The 27,305-nt window shown below is 44.6% G+C and overlaps 3 protein-coding genes and 1 non-coding gene across 6 annotated transcripts; 3 read left to right on the top strand and 1 right to left on the bottom strand.

The window, feature by feature from the left end:
* Positions 1 to 1,146: 1,146 nt before the first annotated feature.
* Positions 1,147 to 7,112, bottom strand: coro1b (coronin, actin binding protein, 1B). Its single transcript, XM_076050576.1, has 11 exons — positions 6,883 to 7,112; positions 5,902 to 6,095; positions 5,583 to 5,705; positions 5,372 to 5,501; positions 4,024 to 4,205; positions 3,829 to 3,948; positions 3,590 to 3,694; positions 3,371 to 3,516; positions 2,880 to 2,937; positions 2,447 to 2,764; positions 1,147 to 2,340 (listed from the first exon to the last, which is right to left on the bottom strand). Exons 2-11 carry the CDS (start codon positions 6,091 to 6,093, stop codon positions 2,194 to 2,196), a joined length of 1,521 nt encoding a protein of 506 aa, XP_075906691.1. The 5' UTR covers positions 6,094 to 6,095; positions 6,883 to 7,112; the 3' UTR covers positions 1,147 to 2,193.
* Positions 7,113 to 7,804: 692 nt separating this feature from the next.
* trnar-ucu (transfer RNA arginine (anticodon UCU)) lies at positions 7,805 to 7,892 on the top strand. Its single transcript is given in 2 exon segments — positions 7,805 to 7,841; positions 7,857 to 7,892. It is a non-coding gene; the product is annotated as a tRNA-Arg (tRNA).
* A 1,091-nt stretch (positions 7,893 to 8,983) lies between these two features.
* LOC142904444 (oxysterol-binding protein 1-like) lies at positions 8,984 to 19,487 on the top strand. 3 transcript variants are annotated; one of them, XM_076050548.1, is made up of 18 exons: positions 8,984 to 9,300; positions 10,005 to 10,125; positions 10,395 to 10,558; positions 10,728 to 10,936; positions 11,111 to 11,279; positions 11,406 to 11,517; positions 11,643 to 11,826; positions 12,042 to 12,153; positions 12,381 to 12,438; positions 12,773 to 12,937; positions 13,488 to 13,733; positions 14,404 to 14,524; positions 14,703 to 14,806; positions 15,214 to 15,309; positions 16,301 to 16,494; positions 17,228 to 17,463; positions 17,973 to 18,011; positions 18,149 to 19,487. In XM_076050548.1, the coding sequence occupies exons 3-18, from the start codon at positions 10,422 to 10,424 to the stop codon at positions 18,289 to 18,291; spliced, it is 2,325 nt and encodes a 774-aa protein (XP_075906663.1). In that variant the 5' UTR covers positions 8,984 to 9,300; positions 10,005 to 10,125; positions 10,395 to 10,421; the 3' UTR covers positions 18,292 to 19,487. The 3 variants fall into 3 exon arrangements, with proteins under 3 accessions (XP_075906663.1, XP_075906661.1, XP_075906664.1); XM_076050546.1 differs by lacking the exon at positions 10,005 to 10,125; XM_076050549.1 differs by lacking the exons at positions 10,005 to 10,125; positions 17,973 to 18,011 and having other exon boundaries at positions 8,985 to 9,300.
* A 1,724-nt stretch (positions 19,488 to 21,211) lies between these two features.
* LOC142904488 (N-acyl-aromatic-L-amino acid amidohydrolase (carboxylate-forming) B-like) lies at positions 21,212 to 24,980 on the top strand. Its single transcript, XM_076050613.1, has 6 exons — positions 21,212 to 21,460; positions 21,571 to 21,766; positions 21,850 to 21,943; positions 22,369 to 22,476; positions 22,558 to 22,670; positions 24,098 to 24,980. The coding sequence occupies exons 1-6, from the start codon at positions 21,213 to 21,215 to the stop codon at positions 24,395 to 24,397; spliced, it is 1,059 nt and encodes a 352-aa protein (XP_075906728.1). The 5' UTR covers position 21,212; the 3' UTR covers positions 24,398 to 24,980.
* The last annotated feature ends 2,325 nt before the right edge of the window (positions 24,981 to 27,305 follow it).

Raw genomic sequence — 27,305 nt, 5'->3', positions numbered from 1 at the left:
CATGTTCTCACTGCAAGCTGTCTGCAGTGAGCTGACAGGAAGCTTGCAAACCACTTGCCGCCTCACTAGTTTCCTGCCAAAGTGATAATTGAACTGTAAGGAAACTTGCAGCATGAAGACAAATGGCATGTATCAAGAAATAATGACTAAAATTAAACTTAAATTGTTTCAACTTAGAAGCAACATTTAGTCAACATTTAGTTTGTGGAATAAACATTGATATATATATATATATATATATGAAGTCCTTCAAGGAAGTACAAAGCAGCACTGCAGACCTGTCAGGAAACACACACATTATGCTAAATTGATCATCATTTTTTAACAAAGTAAATATTTACCCGGTAGAAGAGAGTAAAAAAAAATTGTGTTTGCCAGAAAAATCTGATGCGATGGCTATAACTATCCACCCTCTGAAAAGCCAGACAACATGTGAAACTGAAGCGTAGCGATGCATCAAATGCGATGAGGAGAGTTGCCGAGGGGGTGGAGGCTTTGCAGTGTGAAATAACTCATCAAAGAAGACGTCAACATAGGGTGTGGGGACGAGCTTCAACCAAAACATGTGCAACATGTTTAGAAAAAGAGAAAGACAAACATATTTGAATATATCTTCCAGGTTCAGTCCGTTACCAACACACACTGGTGTCAGTCACTTTGGTGCAAAAAAGTTCATATTTGTCAATTCAGCATACAGTATGTTTTGTTTAGGGTTTTTAATATATAAAAAGATGAGTTACTGCCAGAGTTGAATTTGGAGGGCTTATAAAAGACGCTGTAGCTTTTTAATGTAAAATGTCACAACCACTTCCTGTTTTTGCTTAAAGACTCAACACAAGGACAAATTTGTACTGTACATATTTCCCAGGTGGTGTCACAATCTGTCTTTGGTACACTGATTAGACTTTGTAGTCAGTGGTTTGAGAACATAATGTTGACCCCATAATTTTCTCTCAGACTGCAAGGTGAACAAAATTTAGTTTCTGTAGTTCATCAAGACGTTCATCAATCTCTTTACAACTGAATTCAACAACTGATGTATTGTCTGTGTTGTTTAGTCTTTCATACCACTGCTGTCGAGTTCTCTAAACACAGCACACTATTTATGAACACTTTACAATATTTTTTAACAGATGAAAACAGTCAGTGGATACAAAAGATGTTTATTCAACAATCTTAATTCATTGAACAGGCTACTGATTTTACAGTTAGTGTGAAGAGGTAAGTGCATAAAGAAGGTTTGAATGATCTTCAGTAACAAAGTAAAGCTAGTTTTGGAAAGTACCATTGCTCTATAACTAACCACAGATTAAGTTTCAAAGAAATACTTAACATAGTGCAACCAAGCTAAAAAAATAATAATAAAATGAAATGAAAAGGACATTCTTTTCAAGAAGTTGTCCATTGTTTAACACATGTGATTGTACTTTCCTCTTTTCTGTGGCTGAAAAAAAAAATCAAGTTTCCACCATGTTCTCTTCATAACAAGAGCTATAAATTCACGAGTTCTTCATCTCCTACACAGAATTACAACACATATTGTAAACATCCAACATGTCACCCTTCAACTATTCAGGATTTTTGTACCGTTTTTTTTTTTTACCTTCACAAATACCATCTTTTGATAAAAGCAATAAAACCAAGCACAAGTCACAGAAACAATTTAGATGGAACGCCTGAAGTGACATCACAAAATAGCAGCTTTAACTACCTGATTATTAGGATTATCATCATTATTATTATTATTATTATAGCCCTAATGGTCACTTTTTTGTGCATCATAAGAAAACTAATCATGGAGCTTAGCTGCTTTGCAGTAGGTAGGTCATATCCTTCATTTAATGCTTGTTACTTACTATTCGGTGCATTATTATGAGGCACTACTTATTCCTTCACTTGGCCTCATAATTAATGCAGTCTTGTTCCTGATGCCTACATCATACCTACAGCACTGTCCACCACTAAACAGCTGCAACGATACACCATCATACCAAAAAACAAACACTATCCCCCTCTATGCAGATGACACCCTCTTTTTTTCCAGAGTCTTGCAAACACACACTAGTCATGGCCCCCTTTGTGACACGGCAATCCACCACCTCTATTCACAGCTTGTTGCTACTTTTCACTGCATTCTCTCACTCACACAGCATGTGGTTACAATGTAATTTAGTAAGGCTATGGTCTAGAGATTTAATAAGAGTCTAGCAACTCTTCTTCCTGCTCATCGTTGGGGATGCGAGCCAGATGCCGCTCTAGCAGCTCGATCCTCTGGTTCTGGGCAAGGACAACAGCGCGTAAGGCTTTCATCTCAGCCAGCAACTCATTCAGCAGATCCTCCTGAAAGAGAAAAAAAGAGAAAGTTGATATGTTCTAAATTGACAGAGAGTTCACAATCAGTCATCAGTCATCAGACCTATTGTCATGTCTTATTGTGGTGTCCGACCTCTCTCTTCGGCCTCTCTGTGTTCCCGTCTGTGTCTTTCGCTACCACTTGCAGATGCTGCACATCTTCCTCCGGCTCCTTGGCAGCTGAGGAAGGTCTAGCAGCCGCCACACTTCCTGTTGGAGGCCCTGAATCTTGTGAGGTGAGCTGGGGTTTGCTTGGTTGAGTGTCCTTATGCTTGGACCCAGGTGCAGTGTAGCCTCCACTCAGTGAAACCCTCAGTGGTGAAGCATCCTGCCCAGCGATCCATTGGTCAGCTTGGAGAGCCGGCTCCAGTGCCGCTGTGTCTGGGTAGAGGTCCCTTTGAAAGAGGTCTGACTTTGGAGGCAAAAAGAAGACAAGGACAAAATAGATCATTGAAATATATCAAAAGTGAATCATTCCATTTTTAAAGCAGCAAATAATGTGACTTGAAAGTGAGTGTGTGACTCACTTTTCTTGGGGCAATCATGGAAATGGGCTCCACTTTTCTTTCATGGAGTTTGTAGAACCTACAGATGAGCAGATGTTGATAAATTAATTATTCTATTAATTATAAATGAATGTAAGTCCTGTGCACTTTCCCTTAAGAATGAACCCGTTAACATCCAGGCAAAAATCCAAAATCTCATCAAATTTCTGGCATCATCAGAAATCTCTTTGTGCATATCTTATTTATTTTGGGTTTTTTTTCTCTAACATCTGTGCTTGGAAGGGCAGTGACATAGTTGCTAACTGTTATCAACACTTTTTTGTAAGTGGAGCACAAAAGACAATTTCTTGCTTCAACTGACCACCATGCGGTCTGAGTCGACTGCAGGTGTAAAAACAGACTCACAAAGACTTATACCGTCAACTAAAGTTAGCGCAAGACAGACAAATCTCAAAACCTGTCAAACTGATTCAGGTACTCAGGTATTAAGGGAAACCTGAAATTATTTTTACCTTGCGACTTCACACTTGTTTACGTCTACACCTCTTTTGCTGAGAAAACCGGCGCCCCTCTGAGGTTCCCTGCTGATGTGCGATTGAAGGAAGTAGAGATACGGATAATCGTCGATCACTTCAAAATAGCGGATAGTAGCATCACCCTGGAAAATAATTATTGTCAGTGCACTAAAAAAAGATGAGGCCAAAAGTCCTTCTGAAACCACGAGGTCTTACCTTTCCACAGACATAGACCATGTTGGTGTCAGGGTCGTAGAAAGGCAGGAGCACCCCGCTGCTCGCATCCATCTCTTCTACCTTCAGTGGCTCAGTCAGGTCTTTCTGTCATTGTAATAGGAGTGGATATTATTATATTGTCACACTCTATTGGTTCAAAGTTTGTGTGGGGGGAATGTAGCTGCGATAGTTCTCTGGTGCGAGATTACCCCAGTAGGGTTTCTGGGTTTGTGTCTCACCGTATCCCACAATGCCACTTGTCTGTCTGTGCGGCGATTGAATCCGGTGGTCAGGATCTTCCCGTTCGACAGGAACACAGCTTTCATCGGTCTGGTGCCGTCATGGACCTTCTCTCTTACCTTAGACCAGAAGAATTCAACATTGAAGGCCAATGACTGTCTGAGCAATGCAGACCGGAGCAACAGTTCAGTTACCTTGAGGACAGAGCGGCGTCTGGGGTCGATGATCCGCAGAGCCTTGTCCTTGCAAACGGTGCAGATGGCGCTGCCGTCCGTGTTCCAGCTGACGCTGTAGATCAGGTCTGGGTGGGCGTCGCTCAGCTTGTAGACCAGCTCCCCAGTGCCCACATTCCACACACACAGCACGTTATCACAGCCTGGAGAGAGAGGGGGAAACGCACAATATTGGATGGCAGTGCAGATACAAGTGGTGTGACATATGTCACAGTAATACTGTGTGTCATTTAAAGAAAACTAACTAAATGTTTTAGCACACAGTTTCTGAAAGATGGAGCAAGTAAGAGAAATAAAATAAAGACTTTTTACATTGCTGCAGCCAAGGGATATAAATTACTGTTCGAATACATTTGTTAACAGCAATATCAAATAAAATCGGACCTTTAAGAGAAAATGTATGTTCACAGCTACCCTGAAATAGCTGGCGTACCACAGGTCTTCCAAACCGTCCTAATTTAAGATCTTTTTTAATCTGCTTGTGGGAGTGTTGGTTCTCTGGAGAGACGGTGTTATGGCCTGGGCCTCATCATTTCAGGCAATGCACCTGTATTTGCATGTGTTAATCTGGTCCGCTGTGAAAAGGTCTTTTTTTTTAATGATTAACACAGTTTTGAAGCCAACAGGAAGCGAGCAGAGCATTTTAACATTTCCTTTTAAACCTTTTGCATGGTCATGTAACAAGTCTGAAACAACACAAAATAGTTGAGCCGAACAAACAGCCTGCGGACAATCACCTCCAGTGACAAAGGCAACATGTTCTTCAAGCACTTCTTCCGAACCACACTGAATGTGCTCTGGTTACATTTTCACAACACTCCTGAAATAGCAGAAATCACGTCGACTCTGCCACAGTAAATTGCTTGCTCATAATTTTAGCAATTGCACCCACATTTAAATACAATTTATTGTAAACGGTGTCCACTGTGAAAATATTTAATTATAAACACAGTCCTGAAACAGGAAGTCAACATTTCCATTTAAACCTGTTGCATTCAAAACAGGTCATGTGACAAGTTCGGAACAACACAACAAGAGTTTAGTAATTAATAAATGTGAAGAAAGCCTCCATGAGCGAATGTTCTCAACCAGTTTTTTTCAATGACATTGAATGCATTTTGTCTTGCTGTCAAACCAGACCCTGCTTCCTTTATGTGCCGTTGGTACTTTAAAGACACATCATATTCAAGTCAAGTCAATCCAACAAAAACATTTGCTTGCATTAAAAGATACAATTCCCAGTAATAAATAACCAAAACACACTCAGTGAATTGCTTTTGCGAGAAAAGGTTCAGACAAGGGTGAGTACCTGCTGTGAGGAGAATGTTGTGAGCGGTGGGGTGCCAGGCCAGGATGCCCACCCTCTTACTGTGCTCCTCCAGGGTCACAGAGGCCTCAGTCATCGCACCTGTCAAGCCCCCGTCTGGAATCTGCCACACCTTTGGCCACAAACACACAATAGACGATTGCTGGCAAGAGCGCATCTAGTAAGTGACAGCAGTGAAACTGCATCTGCTGACCTTGACGGTGCAGTCCTCTGAGGCACTTGCAATGATGTTGTCATCGTGAGGACACCACTGGATGTCCAACACTGGAGCTTTGTGGCCGTTGACTGTGGGAGAGGACTGCTCCACTCTGCCACTCTGCGGGAGGGACATTTGAAGCACAACTTTAACACTCTACTGCAGTAACATCTGCATCCATGTATGTTTGATGCATTAGCCTGACATGCAGTGAAGGTGAAGACAGTTACTGGCTGATTTAGCAGCTCAGAAGCTTTTTGAAACTATGGAGTGACATGACATGCGTGACCAAGAGCAGAAGGATAGAGAGCCGAACCTTGGTGATTGGAAGCACCAGGAAGGCTCCACCGCCGCTCACTTCCAGGATGATGCCGATGAACTTGGGGTTGACGGCACACAGCGGGCTGTCCCACGTCACACGGGACACCCGCACATCGTCGATGCAGTGCTCCGGCCTCCACGCCTGGCCAAAGACATGACGGAACTTGCTCTTCCTGACGAAGGACATGTCTGAAGACAGAAGTGCAAAGAAGAGCTACTTTTACTGGGAGTTGATTGTGTACTTGGTGTTTGACAGTTGCAACCAAGCAGCCTTTGTTCCCACTTTGTACTCCGGCTATTTGGGCGCCAGAAAGTTTGAGCATTTCATCAATTACATAAATATGCTTTCAGTGAAAAGAATGGAGGGAAATTTCAACAATAAAATGTTTTCCACTTTTGTAATTGCACAATTGGTCTCTATTTCCATAGGGTGGAGATACTCCTCTCTCACCTTTCTACCCTGTCATCTTTAGCCTCGAAGGAGACAAGAGGTCGTGAAAATTCCAGACAGTTCTTATTGTCATCTCCAAGTCTGACCTGCAAAGTACAGTCAGGCTCCAGCAGACAAAAGGCCCTGATCCGTCGGAGACTATAATGCACTGCTGCATTGGCGGGGAGGGGGGAGGGGGTGTGTGCTCGGATACATCCGCTGTCATTGCAAACTGGCATTTGATACAACCTTTCTTTCTTCATATATATTCATATATACACACAACAGCAACCTGCAGCAGCTACATCAGACCAGTGACACTCAACACTATGCTGCCATTGTTCCTCCAGGACCTGCTGCGATCTAATAGTCTTCACAATGATCTCATGTCTAGAGTGGAGGACTCCACTGATCTCATGTCTGGACTCCACTCCTCCACCAGAATGAGCAACCAAAGACGGGCAGCGACAGGTAGTTTCTCGCACAGTGACACAATGCAGGCAAACTGCGAAGGTATTTCTTCTCTAGTGCGGTAGCATCGCTCACCTGACTAGCAGCGACTCCTGTTTAGAGAAACACAGTCAGCCAGGGAGCGGACAGGAATACAGGAGGAGGCTGATAAGGAGAGCCAGCCGCTCGCTACTTAATCCTTTCCTTACGTCACGGAAGGGCGCGTCGATTGCGCAGCCCAAAAATAAAATAAGTCCATAAGAAACAAGGATGTCCGGTGGTTCCCGAGCGGCCGTGAGGTGAACTGCGGGTTCCCACACCGGGTCTGGAGCTGATCTGACGCGGTCCAGTGGACCTTCTACGTCACACGCAGAGGCCAGAGATGCGAATCCAGACCCCGCCTCTCCTGACGCAGAGCCAAGGATGCAGGGATCCATGGGAAGGTAGATCCATGGGAAGGTGAAGCCGAATCCCTGGAACTTCCGCCCTTCCAGTTTAGCGATTGTTGATTGGACAATTAACCGTTTGCCTGCACATCCAGCTCCTCTTCAGCGGTGGATGTTTGGGCGCAGCCGCACTGACTGCTGTGGGCAATGATTCTTCTCTTTATTAATATTTATTTATTTATTTATTTTAGCACCGCAAACTGGGGCCTATAAAGCACCATTCGTGTTTATTTTCGCCATGTCTCGCATACGCAAGAATACAAGCTACAGGATTAATATTTTAATTTTTGATGCTCTCTACATGTTTGTTTTGGAGGATTTTGTTCTGATGATTTCGGCTGCGCCTTTTAACTCTACGTTTTCTATTGAATTGAGGAAACGATCCTTGCTTCGTGGTGTATGTGCGCCGCCTAGTGACAGATTAAGAGACGGTCAAAGTAGGTTTTGTTTGAAAGGTAAGTGTTGATATTTTAAGTTTAAGTGTATAATCGCCATGGTTACAATAGCATTCCACTGTCCATGTCGTATTACTGAATAACCAAATACGCTCTTTTCCCTACTGATCAACAGGTGGCTCCGTGGCGCAATGGATAGCGCGTTGGACTTCTAGGTGGCTGCGAAGTGATTCAAAGGTTGTGGGTTCGAGTCCCACCGGAGTCGATCTTTTTATTTTTTATTTTTTTATTATTATTATTTTTATTCCCCGTGTACTGAACACATTAACAAAGTTTAAAAGCAAACAGACGAACAAGCAGCACAACAAATTAATGAAAGCTATAAATAATTGCTCATTATCAGGTTTGTCTCGGAGTGTAGGCCCTGCGATGAACTGGCGACTTGTCCAGGTGTACCCTGCCTTCGCTCTATGACAGCTGGGATAGGCTCCAGCAGACCCCCGTGACCCTGAGCTCAGGAATAAGCGGGTATGGAAGATGAATGAATGAATGAATGAATATCTCGGAGTGTAGATGTAAAGTCCGTTTTATTTCGCACACAATGATAGTCTGATTTTTGATACTTTTTTTCCTAAAATCGGTTAAATATATTCTAAAGAGAAATAGATTCACGAAGCGGGCTTATTTGTTGAATATTTAAATCTGAAAATAAATGTTGAAGCTTCGGTGTTCCCCCCCCAAAAAAATAAAAAGATATTGTGGAATTAGCCAAATTTGTTACATTTTATTGTCTTTTTTATGTACTACCGATGTGAAACATATCATGCACTGAATAAAAACTGAAGATAAACTATCATGTTATTTTAATTGATTGACTGTGTGTGTGTGTGTGTGTGTGTGTGTGTGTGTGTGTGTGTGTGTGTGTGTGTGTGTGTGTGTGTGTGTGTGTGTGACACTCAAAGATCTAAAAGCAAATCCATCCAATAAGTGGCTGTGATTGTCAAAGTATGGCACTATACATTGAGCTGTCTATAAATTTAAGGTGCAATTGTGACCAAATCTGTCGCATGGCTCTAACCACTGGTGTATGGGTTTATGTCGAGGGCAGACAATTTGCAGTAAACTAAAGCAGGGGGAGGACGAGAGACAGGATTCAGCTTCTGACAAACAACAACAAGAAAATGGGCAATCATTTCCATCTTCAGCTTCAACTTTTATTATTCAAGTGGACATTTTAACAGCAATATCTAACATTACTTCGCCAGATAATACTGGGATTTCTTGCAGATTAGCTGACTTTACGTAGGCAGGGCGGAAATAGCGTCGCCGGCAGTTTGTTTCTCATCGAGCCCAAATAATGTTGCACCGGGTGTAACAAGCTAACGCTAGGGTAGTTAGAAGTAGCTAGTTAGCTTTAGATTCATGTGGCTCCACGCAGATGTAGAATGACGGCGTTTTATACATTTATTGCAGTCTGCTAAATGAACCTTGCGGCGCTCCCTTTTCTTATAATCACAGTGTTGATGTCGTCAGTGTGTTCGATTGAACTGATTCTGCTGTTATCGTCGGCTACACCGTGTTAGCCCCTCGGCTAGTTAGCTCAGTCCTGCTAAAGTTAGCCCTGACTTCACCGGCTGTCTGGTTGCCTCGTCTCACATTTCCGACACGTCAAGGTAAATATGAAGCTCATTTTAAGCCGTCAGCGAGTATAGCGGCTTGACAAAAAGCCAGCGGGTTTTGTAGTTGTAGTAGTTAGTATTTTCACGGCTGTTGTCGCCTTTAAAATGTGAATACGTTGGTAAAAGTGAATGTTGTAGATGCTAAAGTTGAAGCTATGATGACAGTGTTTCTTTGCTGTGTTATGCACATTGAGCAGCAGCGGGATATTGTCGCCTTCACTTCTGTTGGCCTATATTGCGATAATGTCACTTAGCTGCCTCTAATAAACTCGTCTTCATTCCACTTTTTACTGAATTTAATCTGACCATCTTACTTCTCTCTTTTAGTAAGGACACAGATGTCACGTTTGTTATGTAAGATGACTTGCAGTGACATTGACGTGTCATTTTATGTTATTCGTCACGTCTTAGTTAACATATATACTTTTGTAAAACATAGCATGAGTCCTGCCGCTGTGTTTTCCCCAATTTCGATAACGTCTCCAATACTTTATTGACTTGGAGGGGCGTGAGGTCAGGCGATACAATAGTAGGGGGGGAACGCAGATACCAATAATGGGGGGAAAAGACGAGTATAGTTATGGGGAAAAGAGATAAATACTTAGAACAATTAAGATTTTAAAAAGCATTTAAGTGTATTTTAAAAGCAAAACATGTTTTGAAGCGATATTGGTGAACATGCTTCCCATTGGCCACAGCAGCCTGGTGGAGAGGATGGACAGGGTGGTCCACAATGGCAGCAATGTTTCTCCTCTTCTGTCCCGCGCTACTCATCAAGGCTCATCAAAGCTGTACTGGTCCAGTCCCACCACAGAGCTTGTGACTCATACCCAATAATCCCCACCTTCACAAATGACTTTTGTTAAAATGTTACAGAAGCTATTGATTACACAAATAACCTTTAACCCATGACTGATATTTCCCCGGCTATTTAAAGTTGATATTTGTTGCAACTATAAGAAGAAATGTTAAGAAAGATTGGTTTTCATGTTTAATTATTTCCTTAAAAATATTTCCAAGTGGGTTTGTATTGATTAAACAAACAGTAACATTTCCATACACGTTTAACTCAACATTTTGTGTGTCAGGTTGCTGTTTGATTTTTGGGGGAGGTGATGTCAGAGCCGAAGACCCCCACTCCCACTCCCGCTGGTGACACATACAAAGGATGGGTGTTCAAGTGGACAAACTACATCAAGGGTTATCAGCGGAGATGGTTTGTCTTGAGTAATGGCCTTCTGTCTTACTACAGGTATGCTTTCCTGCAAGGCAAAAAAATGCAACCTTTTCCTGTTGTCTTTCGCAATGACATTGAATATTCCCTGCTAATGAAAACATAGTGGTTGCCAAGTTGAAAAGAGAACATTTTTGCCTCTTGAAGGACATTGTGTTTTTGTTCTAAACATGTGAATGATGGACAGAACCCAGGCAGAGATGGGCCACACTTGCCGGGGTACAATAAACTTAGCCACTGCTACGATCACTGTGGACGATGCATGCAACTTTGTCATCTCCAATGGTGGAGCGCAAACGTACCACCTGAAGGCCAGCTGTGAGGTGGAGCGCCAGCGCTGGATCACTGCCTTGGAACTGGCTAAAGCGAAGGCAGTGCGCTTGCAGGCTGAGTCAGGTAAGACAAATACACTGTCACAGAGGAAGTATAAAAAGCATGCCCGGTCCTTTTCTGGATGTATTTTCACCCGACCCTAAATCCAATGAATCATTTTTGCCCACTGACACTAACTCTGGGAAACTGTTTCAAGGCTGATGTTTTTTCTTCTCCTTTCTGCTGGACATGTACCAGATGACTCAGGTGACGACTTCTCGCCATCATCTCTGCCAGTGGCCCCTGGCCAAGGTGGAGGCTCCCAGAGTTCAGAAGTCCAGTCTGCCCTCAGAACACTGGGCAGCAAAGTGGAGGATCTCAGCACATGCAACGATCTGATCTCCAAGCACGGCTCGGCTCTGCAGAGGTCTGCCTCACATATGTTATAACTTCATGTGTGATGCGTCCAGTGTAAATCATGCATGTGATGATTTGGAGCTTTAACGTCCGCCATATGGCCTGTATTTCATGCTAAGTAATCCTTATATTTCAGGTCTTTATCAGAACTGGACAGTCTGCGTCTGACTGGAGAGGCCAATGATAAGATCCGTCAGGTGACCGAGAGGGCCACGCTCTTCCGCATAACCTCCAACGCCATGATCAATGTAAGTCTTTGATTTATTCCCCCTGTTCTGCTCCATGAGCTGGCTGCTCTTTACACTGCGAGGGAATTCCTGATTGATGACACTTGTGAAAAGGCCTCTGGATGTTGTTGTTGTCCTCCTGTCAGGCCTGCCGAGACTTCCTGGCGCTGGCTCAGGCTCACAGCAAGCGGTGGCAGAAGGCCCTCCAGGCAGAGCGGGACCAGCGAGTGAGGCTGGAGGAAACTTTGGAGCAACTGGCCAAGCAGCACAACCATTTGGAGCGAGCGTTCAGAGGGGCTGCGCAAGCCAACGCCACGCCAGACAGTAAAAGTGAGACGGGACCTCGTATAAACACACTCACAACGTGTTTGCTTGTTTTCCAGCAACATGTTCCACTTCCTGCTGCTCCTCTTCTGCTTTTAGCTCTGATTTCTGTTGACTGTTGTATTAGTTATTACATTTAAAATCTTGTCTCTCTTGAAAATCTGTGTTAAATCTTCCCTAAATCAAAGAATTTACTTTATATATGTGTACATATTTTTAAGGTGTAACAGGGAAAGGAGAAGCGAGTGACGAGGATGACGACAATGAGTTCTTTGATGCTATGGAAGAGGCTCCTGAGTTTATCACTGTCCCTGCAGAGCCTCACTTCCACAAGTCAGTGCACCTTCACCCCCTGCACACATACACTGCACCAACACGTTAGCACACACGCTGCCGTACAAGGAAGTAAACTTTGAAACTATGCTTTCCCACATAGCTATTTATTTGACCTTGTTTACTCATTTACTATGAAATAGTAACATTCTGGCCAGCAAATGTGTTCATGAAAATAGAAACCTGGCACACAAAGACATGTTGTATTTCCCCCTTATGTCTTGCAGAAGATCCAGCAGTAATGTCAGTGGCTTTAACAGTGAAATGTGTTCTGACGATCAGTCGGTAGGTTTCATTCCCTCTCATTCTATTGGAGTGCTACTAATCTTGTGAGGCGGTGGACCAAGTGCTATTTCTAATACATGAATAATAAATCAAACCCAAATCATGCAAAATCCCAGTAACCCAGTTTCTCTGGTTGTGGGACTATTGCTGTATTTTAATAATCTTTGACGTCTGTATATTTTCATGTTTAAATGCCGTATGCCAAAGAAGAGACTTTAATTGTTCAGTTAACTGGTGACCACATTGTTGCATCACACTACATTTCAAACAAATGCTCAGGTTTAGAAATGTATTCGAAGTGCATTGCATCCAAGTGATAGTTTTTCTGTGGCAGCTGAATGAGGAGCCTCTAGCGATGAGCCAGGAGTCGCCCTCCCAGGAGCTGCTGCCGCTGAAGAAGAGACGAACCCACATCCCAGACAAACCCAACTACTCCCTCAACTTGTGGAGCATCATGAAGAACTGCATTGGCAAAGAACTGTCCAAGATCCCCATGCCTGTGAGTTCTTGTCCATGACTGAGCTGTCGAGAGCAGTCAGAGCTCAAACACAAAGTGTTGCCCACTGTACACAGTTCCAAAACTGAGAGAAAACTAAGCAAGTAAAGGGAGATCTGGGGACAGATCAGTTTGACTAGGGCAATCCAAAATTCAGGCTTGTGCTGAACAGTGAGCCACAAATTATGTCATGTTGTCCTCATATGTGGTTTTACAGTGTAGCTGCGTCAACGTCCGTCCACATGCAACCACATCCAACAACAACAGCAGCAGCTCTGCATGTCCAGCTCAGTCTCTGCTTCTCTCAGCAGCAAATATTTATTTACAAAACAGATGCAGATTACTTGAAAAGGAAACCTTCAAGACAGCTAGTAGTAGCAGAGGTTGGCAGTGAGTGAGAGTTGAACTCTGGCTCTTCATTCATCTCCCCATGTTTCTGCTGCCAATGTGTGTCATGACCACTGTGCTCTGCACACTGCAGTGATGTCGTTGTCTAGTATCTGAGGGTTGTTGATGTCAACAGGTGTGACTCTTCTTCTCCTCCGTCTCCAAGGTGAACTTCAACGAGCCCATCTCCATGCTGCAGCGGCTGTCTGAGGACCTAGAGTACCACGAGCTGCTCGACAAGGCTGCCAAGTGCCACAGCTCGCTGGAGCAGATGTGCTACGTGGCTGCCTTCTCCGTGTCCTCCTACTCCACCACCGTGCACCGCACAGGCAAGCCTTTCAACCCGCTGCTGGGGGAGACCTTCGAGCTGGACCGGCGGAGAGAGAGCGGCTACCGCTCGCTGTGTGAGCAGGTCAGAGCACCAACCAAAGCAGGGTGTCAATGCACTGGGCTTTTAAAGGGGAAGTAGAACTAGAGTGACTCGTGGTCAGGGAGTGTGACTAAAAACTAATGTTGACTCAGCAGTTGGGGAGGGTCTGGTTTCCCCTTCTGCTGTATTTCACAATGTTTGAGTGAAGAGAGTGACGAGTTTAATTCTCATAATTATTCCTTGTTGTGGTGGAGGATGTGGATAATCACTGGCTTCATGATCACAACATTTTATGATATGATCACACTAGGTTAAAACTCACAAGGTAAAAATTCTGGTGCTTATGATGGCAAGATTTACACATGGCGTTTCTAAATTTCCATTTCGTGTCATAATTCACAACCAGGAGAAAGATGTTTAGCAAGGAAGTGATTTGTTTTAGAGGAGGACAGAATAAATGAATACTTTAAAAATAACACTGGTTTTCTAAAGCCATGTATATTTTTTTTATTAATACAGAGTAGAAATCTGCATTTCTGTGTTCAAAGACTTTTAAATGAGACTGTGGGCTGGAGCTGAGTCATGTATCTGGATTTGAAATGAAGAGTGAGGGTGTGATGACGTGAGTCAATGGTAATCCATGCAAACAAAGAGCTCAGGGATCTGCTCTCATGTCTCGTCCCTAAGTGATGGTTGTTGTTACTTGATGCAGGTGAGTCACCACCCGCCTGCTGCTGCTCACCATGTGATCTCTGACCGCGGTTGGACTCTGAGGCAGGAAATCACAGTCGCCAGCAAGTTCAGAGGGAAATACCTGTCAATCATGCCTCTTGGTAAGAGCTGTGCTGCAGCCACGGTCATTACTGCCTCATATATGGTCATATTGTAGTGTGGATAAAAGAGTGCATGAACCCGTCATTGAGCAGACTGGACAGACCAGACCAGGAATGCATTCATCATCATAATGTAATTTCTCCTCCTTTCTTTTTTCTTCTCCTTTCTTGTGTGCAGGAACTATTCACGCCGTGTTTGAGAAGAGCAACAATCACTACACGTGGAAGAAGGTGACCACCACAGTGCACAACATCATCGTGGGGAAGCTGTGGATTGACCAAGTAAGTTAAAGACATGTCTCCAAAAACCTGTTGAAGGTTTGGTGACACCTAGTGGTGAAGTGGTGTATTGCGCCCAGCTGAGTACTGATACAAAGTGGTTTCCAAGATAGGATTTCTTTGTAAATGTTGATCCTTGCCTGGACGGCAAGATGGCAGCTGATTAAAGTCAAACTTGTGAGTCCTTCAGTGTTGGACTTGGAGTTTGTGTTGTCTGTGTTTGGATCGATTGCTTCCATGTCCTACTTGAAGCCAGGTCCATTTTTATCTCTGTACCCCCCACAGTGGCAACACAAACCTGCATCTTTGCATGATGGGAGCAGAAACAGCCAGTGGTTGCTTCACTGACTGCTCAGTTAAAGCTCCAACATTGTTTCTGTTTCTATGTGAACTTGTTTCTCCACCTCCAGTCGGGAGAGATTGATGTGGTGAACCACACCACAGGAGATCGCTGCCACCTCAAGTTCGCTCCCTACAGCTACTTCTCCAGAGACGTGGCCAGGAAGGTGAGAACAATTCACATCTGTCACTGTTGCAAAACTCAGAGGCTGGCAGTTTGTATGTTTTTCACACGTCCCATCTTTATTCCGTGTCCTCGTCCCTCATCTTTGGTGCACAAACATGTAAAGACCTTCAACCAGTAGCTCTCTTCTCATTTGATAACATTAATATACCGTATTTTCCGGACTATAAGCCGCTACTTTCCCCCCACGCTTTGAACCATGCGGCTTATGCAAAGGTGTGGCGTTTCTGTGGATTTTACTTCACCCGCCAGGGGGTGCTTTAGCAGGAAGTGCTAAAGCGATGAAGTGATGAACAGTGACAGGTGGTTTCTGGGTTCAGTGTTTATGAAGCGACTTTAATGGTTCCAGTGCGCATGAAGAAAAAGTGACAGTGGTTCTACGTGTGTTCAGTGGGTTCAGTGCGCAACTTTTCTGTTTTGGCTCTCGTCTGTATGTTCTCTTGTCTTTATGCGCTCTGTCTTTGAGCTCCGGTGCGTCGCTGCCTCGATCGACTTCTGGTCCGACTCTATACCAATTAACCGAGGTGACTAGCGGGACCGAGTGCGAGTCCAGAGTCGCAGGCTCGCAGCCGCCGCACCGATCCGCTCCGCGGACCCGTTTCTTGACGAAACACCTGTGGCTTATAGTCCAGTGCGGCTGGTATATGTACACATTTCCCCCCCCCCCCCCCCGCTAAATTTAGCTGGTGCGACTTATATTCAGGTGCGCTTTATAGTCCGGAAATTACGGTAGTCTGTACTCTGTGCAGTGTGAGTTGAACCCTCTGTATTGTGTGTCCAGTCAGATGTGAGGATGTTGCTATTGCAGCAGAGACTCTTTGAAACGTGGTTTAATACCCTGAGTCCCTCAACGGCCTGCTTATCACTGACTCCTGTTAACTTTGCAACTGTTCAGGCTCACAGTTGCACTGAGAGGCTGCAGAGCTCTCACCACTTTCATGTTGACCGTTCCCTTGACCCCTCCCTTGCTGTAGGTGACAGGTGTGGTGATGGACCGGGATGGTAAGGCACACTACGTGCTGTCGGGGACCTGGGATGAGAAGCTGGAGTTCAGTCGTGTGATGCAGAGCAGCCGAGGAGGAGGAGGAGAGAATGGAGCCGAAGGCAAACACAAGACCGTCTACCAAACCCTGAAGGCCAGGGAGGTGTGGAGGAAGAACCCACTGCCGTGAGTCACTGCTGCAGGGTGGGGCCACCATGTGGCATTTGGGCCCTTTGTGACTTCACAAAGGCCTCATTTCTCACAGTGTGTGTGTGTGTGAGTGTGTGTTGGCAGGCTCTGAGGCAGAGCCAGCAAAACAAGTCCAACTTGGAGTTTTCTCATGTAGAGGGAGTTTCACTGACGACTGACTATTGAAATGAAGAGAGTGGAGTTTGCACAGTCGAACGCAGGGCCAGTCAACCTTTAAACTGCCGGGCCACAATGGGTTCTAAACTGTGACGGGGGAGGGGGGGGCGGAGCAGCAGCAGATGGATGGAGTGTTTTGGTGACTCACCTTATAGGAGGGAAAAATAGATCATGGGATATGGAGAAAACATGTTGCTTTAATGTCAATTGAAAATTAACCAGTGTCTTTAAAGCTGCATGGTATTTAGTTCTTAGAGCCATCCAGAACCACCTAGAACCACTTAGACCATGATAGGATTTAGGTCTTTATTGGAATGACTCTGAAAACACTGAGAGTGGAGGAAATACAGCTATTTCATGACTGACTGACTATTAATATAATTGCTTCAATGGCCGGATTAAAAAGCTTAACGGGCCGCTTTTGGCCCCCGGCCCGTAGTTTGCCCATGCCTGGTCTGTGATCCAACTTTAGATTGAAGACTATATTTCCAGTGGTCCTCTCTAATAGACCACTTGAAGAGCCTGAACCTGGTGTTCCTCTCTTCTCCTGCAGTGACGGTGCAGAGAGCACCTACTTCTTCACCTCTCTGGCTCTCACCCTTAACGAGCCGGAGGAGGGCGTGGCTCCCACCGACAGCCGGCTGCGACCCGACCAGCGGCTGATGGAGGACGGCCGCTGGGACGAGGCCAACGCTGAGAAGCAGCGGCTGGAGGAGAAGCAGCGCAGCGTGAGGAGGGAGCGAGAGAGGGAGGCAGCCAGCCAGCGCTCCGCCAGCCAGTCGGAGGAAGGTGAGTCACACCCACCTCAACTCCTGCTCAACTCTTTCTCAACTCCTCCTCAACTCCTAACTTGTTCTCAATTCCTCCTCAACTCCTCCACCTGTCATAAGTGGTGGAGTCTCTATGCAGCTATATGCAGTAGCATATATAACCACTAGAAAAGGTCCTGAATGACCGTACAACTACTAAAACATTTGTATCGGTTAGTTTTTTTGACACAACGTACAACTTTTTCGTTTGTGAATCAGCCATTGCTTTAGTGTCGCTTCAGAGAATTTATTTGTTTGCACAAGTTTTTTTTTCCCTTGAAACTTAAGTTTTTAAACTTTATTTTTTAAATATAATGTTCATTATTTATTAATTTTTCTTGAACAAATTAGTCTTGTGATGCTGTTGGTCAGTTCATTAGATTAAAGCCACCAGAATAAAGAGGTCACCGTTATTGGTGGAAAGTGATCAGATGATTAACAAAGGGGGGGATGAAGAGAAAAGTGTGTGACTCTCTCTCTCTCTCCAAGCTGTCGATGAGGACTCTCTCACTGACTCCTCCTCCAAAAGCAAGTAGCACTTTCTTTCTTCCCTCTTTCCTGTTTGCACTCTATCTTTTCTTGCTTCCTTCTCCTCCACGGATGCAGATATTATTCGCCACTGTAGCCATTTCTCTCAGTGACACAGTCCCTCCTCTGTCCTGCAGGGGGCTCCCATGAGAGCTACCAGGCGCTGTGGTTTGAGCGCTGTGATGACCCAGTGAGCGGCGAGGCCTTGCACATCTACAAGGGGGGCTACTGGGAGGCCAAGGAGCAAGGCAGCTGGGACGGCTGCCCACTCATCTTCTGACCTGGATCACCCTTATGCCCCCCCCCCCTCCCCACCACCCCCAACTGACTCTCTGTTCTAAGAGATCTCCACTACACCTCCTGCTACACATCCTTTCTTACTCCTCCACATTCTGCTTCCTGCTGCCACCTCATCCTGTCTTCTGCTGCCACCTAGTGGTCAGCTCTGAACATGTCAGCCACCATTGCGATGAGCTGGAGATTCACCTTCTACTGCGATGCCCTCTAGTGGCTGCAACCTCTCACACCTGAGCAGAGCTGCTGCTGTGTTTGATGATCTGGCTGGTTGCACCTCCTCCTGTCGCACTCACCATGGTGGACATGCTCTCTTTACACACACAGACACACTACTTCTGTATAGCTATGATTTAAAATAATTTTTCTGGTGGCCTTCAAGATCTTAGCGAGGTTTCTCTTTTTAATTTCTCTTATTTAGTGTCTTAATATAACCAAGTGAAGGTTCTAGTGTGTGAGTGTGTGTTGACATGTGTGTGACTGCATATCAGCTCTTCCATCACTGTAAAACACTGCCGCTGTGCAGTGAACATCCCAGAATAAGTGGTTGAACCTCAGCACTGTCTTCTGCCTCCTTAGCTGATTAGTGGTGACAGTGGAGGTTTGGCGCTCTCACCTGCATCTACATCACAACCACAGCGGGTGGAGCCGAAAAAAGTCACCATAGTGCTGCAAAAATGTCCAAACATTGGTTCCAGTTGGAGCTGCGACGTGTTTAAAAAAGAGGGAAGCAGTGAAGGAGAGAAAAAAAGACAAGAAAAGACATATATGCAAGAACCGTTTGACACCAAAAACCATGGTGTGTGTGTGTGTGTGTGTGTGTGTGTGTGTGTGTGTGTGTGTGTGTGTGTGTGTGTGTGTGTGTGTGTGTGTGTGTGTGTGTGTGTGTGTGTGTCAAATTTTGTTTGTAAGTGTACTTAAAAATGAAGAATAAAGACAACGAAGAAGCAAATAACTATGATTTTATAAATGTATAGAAATTGATATGATAGTATTGATAACTGTCAGCTAGATTCTTTTCCTGTGACTTGGTTCCTCTCGTCGTACCAGAAGAGGACGCTCTTGATTTTCTGACAACAAAAGGGAGTTTGAACACTCGATTGAGGACACGACATTGTTCAGTATTTTGTATTAACAAAGAAAAAGACTCTGTAATAAACAAATGCTGTGATGTCAAATGAATGTTGTCCCCTTCTGTTTTTCCATTCATCATTAATTAGCAAGCTCATTTGAACATTTGCCAAAGTCAATGATGTCCTGGTGTTCAGTCTCTGCCAGCAGACACGATAGAAGCTGTCAATAGTAGAATTGATCCAGAAGAAAACACATTCCAGCAGTAGTTGACACTGCTTACACAGTTTACACTGTTTCGGCAGCAAAACTACCAAGGCTTTAAAGTGTGTTGGGGAAAAAGTGATTTTACTAATGGACTTATTTGTGTTGTACTCAAACTTTGTTTTGCCAATGATTTAGATGTTTACCATTAAGTGAATAAAAAAAAGTAATACGTTTTAGTAGAAAATGGTTATATAAGTGTCCTCAACTGTGTTTGCTAATCATTTAGCTTGTTAGCATTTGGATCGAACCTCTTAGACACCATGTGTCTGTGATGAATATCAAGTTAAAGCTGAGGTCTATCCAATGAAATGGCAGTAAAACAGCCAGTAATTGTTCCCTGAACAGCTGACTGGTTGTTTCCCAGTGAGCAGCTCCAGGCTCTCTAGCGCCTCCTACACTGACACACCAACACTTTTTTACTTGCTGCCCCCTTTTTTATTTTTTTTTGAAAAGGCCGACTGGAAGCTACCATCCTATAGAGGACAGAGGGGGCGTGGCCAGCCACTGCTGCTGCTTGTAAAGACAGCCGCTGCATCACCACACTGCTACTGTTGAACACACAGCAACAACACTGGGGTTTACACTGTAGTGGTGGTGGTAACAGCAGCAGCAGCAACAGCAGTAACACTGTGGACAGCAGCAGCGGCAGGTGGTGGAGACACGGTGAGAGTTTACAGCAGCAGGGACACTGAGGGAGGGGGGATGGATGGGAGTGCTGACTCAATAGAAACTGCATGAAAGCCTGGGAGAGGAGAGGAGAGGGAGGAAGAGAGGTGCTGGTGGAGGAAAGGAGAGGAAGGAAGAGAGGACCTGCTGGAGGAGAGGGAGGGAGAGAGGAAGAGAGGAGCTAGAGGAGGAGAGGAGAGGGTGGAAGAGAGGAGCTGGTGGTGGCAGGGAGGAAACAGGTAGAGCAGATCAGGTGAAGACTCCCAGCAGCTTTACCTGATCCACTCACCTGTTACTGATGACTGACAGCTCAGCTCCACTTGTCCTCAGCTTTAAAACATTTTGTGAATTGCAGTGTGACTTGAGGGAAACTGCGTATTTGTGGGGTTTAAACACGGTGAATGATGTCTTTACAGTGTGTGTGTGTGTGAGAGAGAGAGAGAGAGAGAGAGAGAAAGAGAGAGAGAGAGAGGTTAAGTTCTCACACACTGTTGACAGCATAGACCAAGTATGGGCAAACCACGGCCCATAGGCCAAATGCGACCCATTTAGCTTCTTAATCCAGCCCTTAAGCCAAATTTAAAGAAGTGATATTAATAGTTAGTCAGTCAGTCAGTCAGTCATAAAATAGCTGTATTTCATCCATGATTTCAGTGTTTTCAGAGTCATTTCAATAAAGAGCTAAATACCGTGAGGCTTCAAAGACACTGATTTTGTTGCACCTTTACCTTGGTTCATTTTCAATTGATGACCCCTCTGTCATCATTCAGCTCTGGGCCAAGGAGCGTTGCTAGTGTTGTGGATGGTGGCGGTGGCAATGGCAGTGGCGATGGGTTGTTGAGGGGTGTTTGTTATGCTCACCCTCACAGCCCTGCTGAACTCTCTGCTGCCTCCTGTGGTCAGATGGATGCAGGTGAGCTGGTGTGTTTGCCCAGGTTGTCTCGGGTGGCTGTGTGCGGTGGGACTCACGGCAACGAGCTGTCGGGGGTCTACCTGGTGAGAGAGATGAGCAGGAGGGCGGGGCGAGCGGAGAAGGAGGAGGAGGAGAAGGAAGAGGTGCTGCTGGTCCTCGGGAACCCGCTGGCCACTCAGCAGGGCCGCAGGTACATCAAGACCGACCTGAACCGCTGTTTCACCCATGCCAACCTCAGGTGAGGACACTGAAGACAGCTAAACCTCTGAGGTGGACCAGGTGAAGCTCATGTCATCCCTCTCTCTCTCTCTCTCTCTCTCTTGCTCTCTCACTCTCTCTCTCCCCCAGTGCTCCACTGTGCAGTGATGCTCCCTACGAGCTGCTCAGGTGTCGGGAGTTGAACACCCTGCTGGGTCCGAAGGGCAGCAGCAGAGCGGTGGACCTGCTGTGCGACCTGCACAACACCACTGCCAACATGGGCCTGTGTGTCATCACCTACTCTGACCACGACTGGATCTGCCTGCACATCTTCAAACACCTGCAGGCATACACACCTTCACACTCACTCACACTAGAAACTTCCTGTTGTTGTGGTGAACCTCAGGGTGAACAAAATTTTCATTCCAGGCGCAGATGCCAGACATCCCCATGAGGTTCCTCCACTTTGACGTCTCCAAAAAAGAGTCTTATTCCCTCGACACGCTGGGGAAACACGGCTTTGGTACTCGCTTTGGTTTTTACTCTCACACCGTGGTGGCAGAGAATAGATGATAGCAAGATAGATCGCTAGATAGATAGCGAGATAGAAAAGTCCACCACCTTCCTTCGCCAGCTCTGCGTTTCACACAATTCTGGAAAATCAGCCCTTTGTGACATCACAAAGACATTAGATCTTTCCCAGGTTTGTGACCACACCATCAGCCAGGTGTTGCTCACCCTTTGTGACATCAGTTTTTATCTGAGGAGGATGAACCTGGGTGTTACAGCAGGAAACTGCAAACAGAGGACTATATGTCTTTGCTTCATCAGTGGCTCAAAGCTGCTCAACTGTCCAGACACTATCATAATGTGGTTCTTCTCACTTTTGAGCACAGATTGCTATAGATAAACACAAATGCGCATGCTCAAATCCTGATTTGTGCGCAGCCATGGAGGTGGGCCCCCAGTCCCATGGCGTGGTGAGGTCCAACATCTACACGGCCATGAAGCGTGGTGTGCAGCTGATGCTGGACTGGGTCCATGACTTCAACTCAGGTGTGGCTAACTGCAGGTTTCTGTCAGGAACCCTAAGGTTTGGTTTGAACTCTGTGTTCTAACGGTGTTCTTTCTCACCAGGGAAGGTTTTTGAAGGAGGGTGTGTGGACGTCTACACCATGGTCAAACACATCGACTACCCAAGAGACCCAGAGACTCACAACATCACAGCTGCCATCCATCCACATCTCCAGGTACTTGCTGCTCAAGCAGTCTGATTCACTTTACACACTTAAACACTCATACGTTTAGTTTTATTCCCTGTGACATCTTCGTTTCTTGGGATTTGAAAATGTTACCTGTTGTTTAGAGACAGAAAATGCTGCTCAGTGCCGATTCCTGACTTAAATGGTGACGATGCAAATGAAACTTCCAAATTTGAGAGACACAAAGCAATCAAGATAAGGAGACAGACATAAACAGGCTGCAGTAGTGTCACTGTGATGATGCTGAGCACTGACTGGATATACTGTAGGCCAAGCACACACACACACTCCTCACACACACACACACACGCACACACACACGCACGCCCGCACGCACACGAGCATGAGTGAACTTGTCAAAGAAGAAGCAGGAAGAACATGAAATAAATCAACAAGAATTAAAATGTATTTTACAAATAATTACTCACATGAAAGAACTTTTTACACTTATGATGACTAATGACTGTGGCCTCATGGGACAGCATTGATGCACTTTCATTCTTTTCAGATTAAACTGGTGATTGGTTGTTCTATTAATATAAATTATCATGATAGCTGAGACAAATGAAAAGTTTTTTTTTTCAAAAATTACACATTTTTGAAGAGAACCTATACTAAGCAGCAACACAGCAATGACCAGCGCCATCAGGAGGTGAAATGAAAGCATGTGATTGGTCAGACTTTGACATGTGACACATGACAACCTCTCCACTTCCTAAAATATATTTTGTCCTTTCCAAATCTTAGAAGATCCAATGTAATGCAGTTTTTCTCTTTTATTCATAAAATGATGGTTTTTAATGACAAGTTGGCAACATTTGTTGGCGACATTTGTTATAAATACTCATGAATAATCATAAATAATGACTAAGTTGTTGAGAATTTGGTCAGTGGCTGGTTAGTGCAGTGGTCAGTGTTGAGCAGCCTCACTAAACTGCAGTGTGACAATAATAAACAAGGATTGAATCAGATTAGTGGAGACAATAATTAATAATAATAATTATCATTCCAGTGATACTTAACACTTGCTTATTGTAAGTACCTGAATGGAACAAAAAACCTTGGCACAACCAGCAGGTGTTATGAATTCATTCTGTGTGTTACTGACTGTCACAGGTCGCAGCGACGACACCAGGGGTCAGAGGTCACTGTTGTCCAGCTGGACCTACTGCGAGTCTGTGTTGCCTCACTGCTCTCTGCATGTCATTAAATTGCAGCTGTAACGTTTGCTGTCATTTTCTTTTGCAAATAAACCCATTGGTTTTGATTGACGACAGTTCTGCTAAGATCTGATTAGTTTCTCTCTGTGCCACAGTGGAGACGCCCTCTGCTGACCAGTAGAAAGAGTGCAGAATGTTAGGACACTGTACAAACTCTGAAAAACAAAACAATGTGCATCATCACCTTCCACACAGGACGGAGACTTCAGGCTGCTCCATCCTGGAGAGCCACTGTTCCAGACCTTCTCAGGAGAAACACTGAGCTACAGAGGGAAGGAGCCGCTGTACCCCTTCTTCATCAACGAGTGCGCTTACTACGAGAAGAGCATCGCTCTGTCTCTGGCCAGAAGAAAAACCGTGGTGCTCCCACCCATTCGGGTGCAGACAGAGCAGGAGCAACAGCAGGAGGAGGAGGAGCAGGAATTGACATCAGAAGAAGAAGAAGAAGAAGGAGAAGGAGAAGGAGAAGGAGAAAAAGAAGAGGAGGAGGAGTGAGTGAGGAGGAAATGACTGATTAAAAGGTGCTTGAATTCAACTTGCTGCTTACAAAATGTACTTTTTATTGGAATGAGAGACATTTTCACTCTTGCACATCCCACACTGCTCACTGTAACCTACAATTATTAAATTCCACTCAGAGGAAGAAAAACACTTTGACTTGAGTCACACAAAAGGCCAAAGAACAGCTGCTTGACAACTGAATATAAATCATGACACATATGGCATTATTTCCCTATCATTTCTTCATTTCCATGATAATGTTTACAATGTACACCAATGGACATCATTGTAATCAACATATTTTCCCTCTATTTGTTTCCACAATATATTTGACTTTAGATGCCTTCACATCATCAAAAAATAGAAATTCACAATTGGCCACTAGAGTGCAATACAGGATATGTTCAGCAATAATTGAAGTGCAAAGGAATACTGCAGCTGATCGTGGCCCTATTAATACATTCACAATGCCAAACAGTGTCTCCCTTGAATGAAAATGACAGCAAAATATAACAGGAAATCATCATAAATACTTAAATAAAGTCACAAAACAACTTCTATGAGCTTGTACGGGCAAGATGACACACAATGGTTAAAATAAAATCGACAAAATGCCAACAAAAGAAATACAATTAGTCATGTTTAAAAATAGAAAAAAATACAATAGAAAAAGAGAACAGGACACGACATCATAAAACAAGGGACTCTTAATTATACCTATAAAACAAAGGTCATGAAGAAATGAAATGCTAAGCATTCAAACAGAACAAGTCTTTCGTCAATCATTGTGTCTTAAATACAGGTGTCACCTGCAGACTGGAACAACGCCAGAAAGTCGTCATGGTGGAAACATTCACCCAGAGTGACTGTAGAATCCACACACAGTGAGGCTGACGGTGATCAGACCCACAATAAGATTGTCAATACTTCCATCTGCTCCTGTTAGAGCCAGTCCTACACACACACACACACACACACACACACACACACACACACACACACACACACACACACACACGGGAAGAGTGGGTGTTGTGCAGCTTTCTCAACCAGCCAGGAGGGCCATCCAGAAGCTGCAGTAACAGCACAACAAGAACAAAAACTGAGGTCAACTGAGTCATCTTGTATTGATTCAGAGATGTGTATCTTCAAGCCAGCCTCCAGTGGAGCAGTAAGACCATGGCAGTCAGATCTTGGAGCACTCAGGTCCAGAATCAATGTGAAGCTTCGGTTCACAACCTTTTGTCCTGGTTTCAGCTGAATGAGATTGTGTGTTGGATCTTCACCATGTTTGGCAAGAGGCAAAGACCAGGCAGCAGCTGATTGGTGGTAGTGTCACCATTCTGGGAGAGGTATGTGAGGTATCAGCATGGAAACCCCTGCCGACATCACAAAGGGCAACTTCCACAACTTTGTCTGACAGGTGAAGTAAGAAGTCTAATTTGTGAGGAAGGTTAGTGTTCACTGGCAAGATGGAGCCAAGTTTATAGCAAAGGGTTGTCAGTTTGAATCCTGCTGGGTTCCAATGTCTGTTCAGTGTCACTTCACTCAAATCACCCAGTGTGAATGTGAGTGAGTCAGACTACCCCACAGCATATGACACAACTAGTCATTTATCACCACCAGTATTAATGTAGTGTGAATGAATATTGGTTTATATGTGTGTGTGAACCTGGGTGTTACAGCAGGAAACTGCAAACAGAGGGCTATATGTCTTTGCTTCATCAGTGGCTCAAAGCTGCTCAACTGTCCAGACACTATCATAATGTGGTTCTTCTCACTTTTGAGCACAGATTGCTATAGATAAACACAAATGCGCATGCTCAAATCCTGATTTGTGCGCAGCCATGGAGGTGGGCCCCCAGTCCCATGGCGTGGTGAGGTCCAACATCTACACGGCCATGAAGCGTGGTGTGCAGCTGATGCTGGACTGGGTCCATGACTTCAACTCAGGTGTGGCTAACTGCAGGTTTCTGTCAGGAACCCTGAGTTTGGTTTGAACTCTGTGTTCTAACGGTGTTCTTTCTCACCAGGGAAGGTTTTTGAAGGAGGGTGTGTGGACGTCTACACCATGGTCAAACACATCGACTACCCAAGAGACCCAGAGACTCACAACATCACAGCTGCCATCCATCCACATCTCCAGGTACTTGCTGCTCAAGCAGTCTGATTCACTTTACACACTTAAACACTCATACGTTTAGTTTTATTCCCTGTGACATCTTCGTTTCTTGGGATTTGAAAATGTTACCTGTTGTTTAGAGACAGAAAATGCTGCTCAGTGCCGATTCCTGACTTAAATGGTGACGATGCAAATGAAACTTCCAAATTTGAGAGACACAAAGCAATCAAGATAAGGAGACAGACATAAACAGGCTGCAGTAGTGTCACTGTGATGATGCTGAGCACTGACTGGATATACTGTAGGCCAAGCACACACACACACACACACACACACACACACACACACACACACACACACACACACACACACACGAGCATGAGTGAACTTGTCAAAGAAGAAGCAGGAAGAACATGAAACAAATCAACAAGAATTAAAATGTATTTTACAAATAATTACTCACATGAAAGAACTTTTTACACTTATGGGTACAATTACAGCGAAAGTGAAAGAGAAAGTGAAATTGAAATTGATGGATATTTTAACCATAGAAATGTGTTGACAGTGCAGGAGACCACATGCAGAGACACTCAGTAGTTCTAGTTGCTGCGTCAGGGAGCAGTAGAGGGTCAAGACTTTTGATGACTAATGACTGTGGCCTCATGGGACAGCATTGATGCACTTTCATTCTTTTCAGATTAAACTGGTGATTGGTTGTTCTATTAATATAAATTATCATGATAGCTGAGACAAATGAATTTTTTTTTTTTCAAAAATTAC

This window comes from Nelusetta ayraudi, unplaced genomic scaffold (assembly GCF_046127955.1).
Source record: "Nelusetta ayraudi isolate G7.1 ecotype Tasmania unplaced genomic scaffold, CSIRO-AGI_Nayr_v1 ptg000128l, whole genome shotgun sequence".
NCBI classification, from domain to species: Eukaryota; Metazoa; Chordata; class Actinopteri; order Tetraodontiformes; family Monacanthidae; genus Nelusetta; species Nelusetta ayraudi.
The sequence above is the reverse complement of the archived record's forward strand: the minus strand, read 5'-3'. Positions and strand labels throughout refer to the sequence as shown.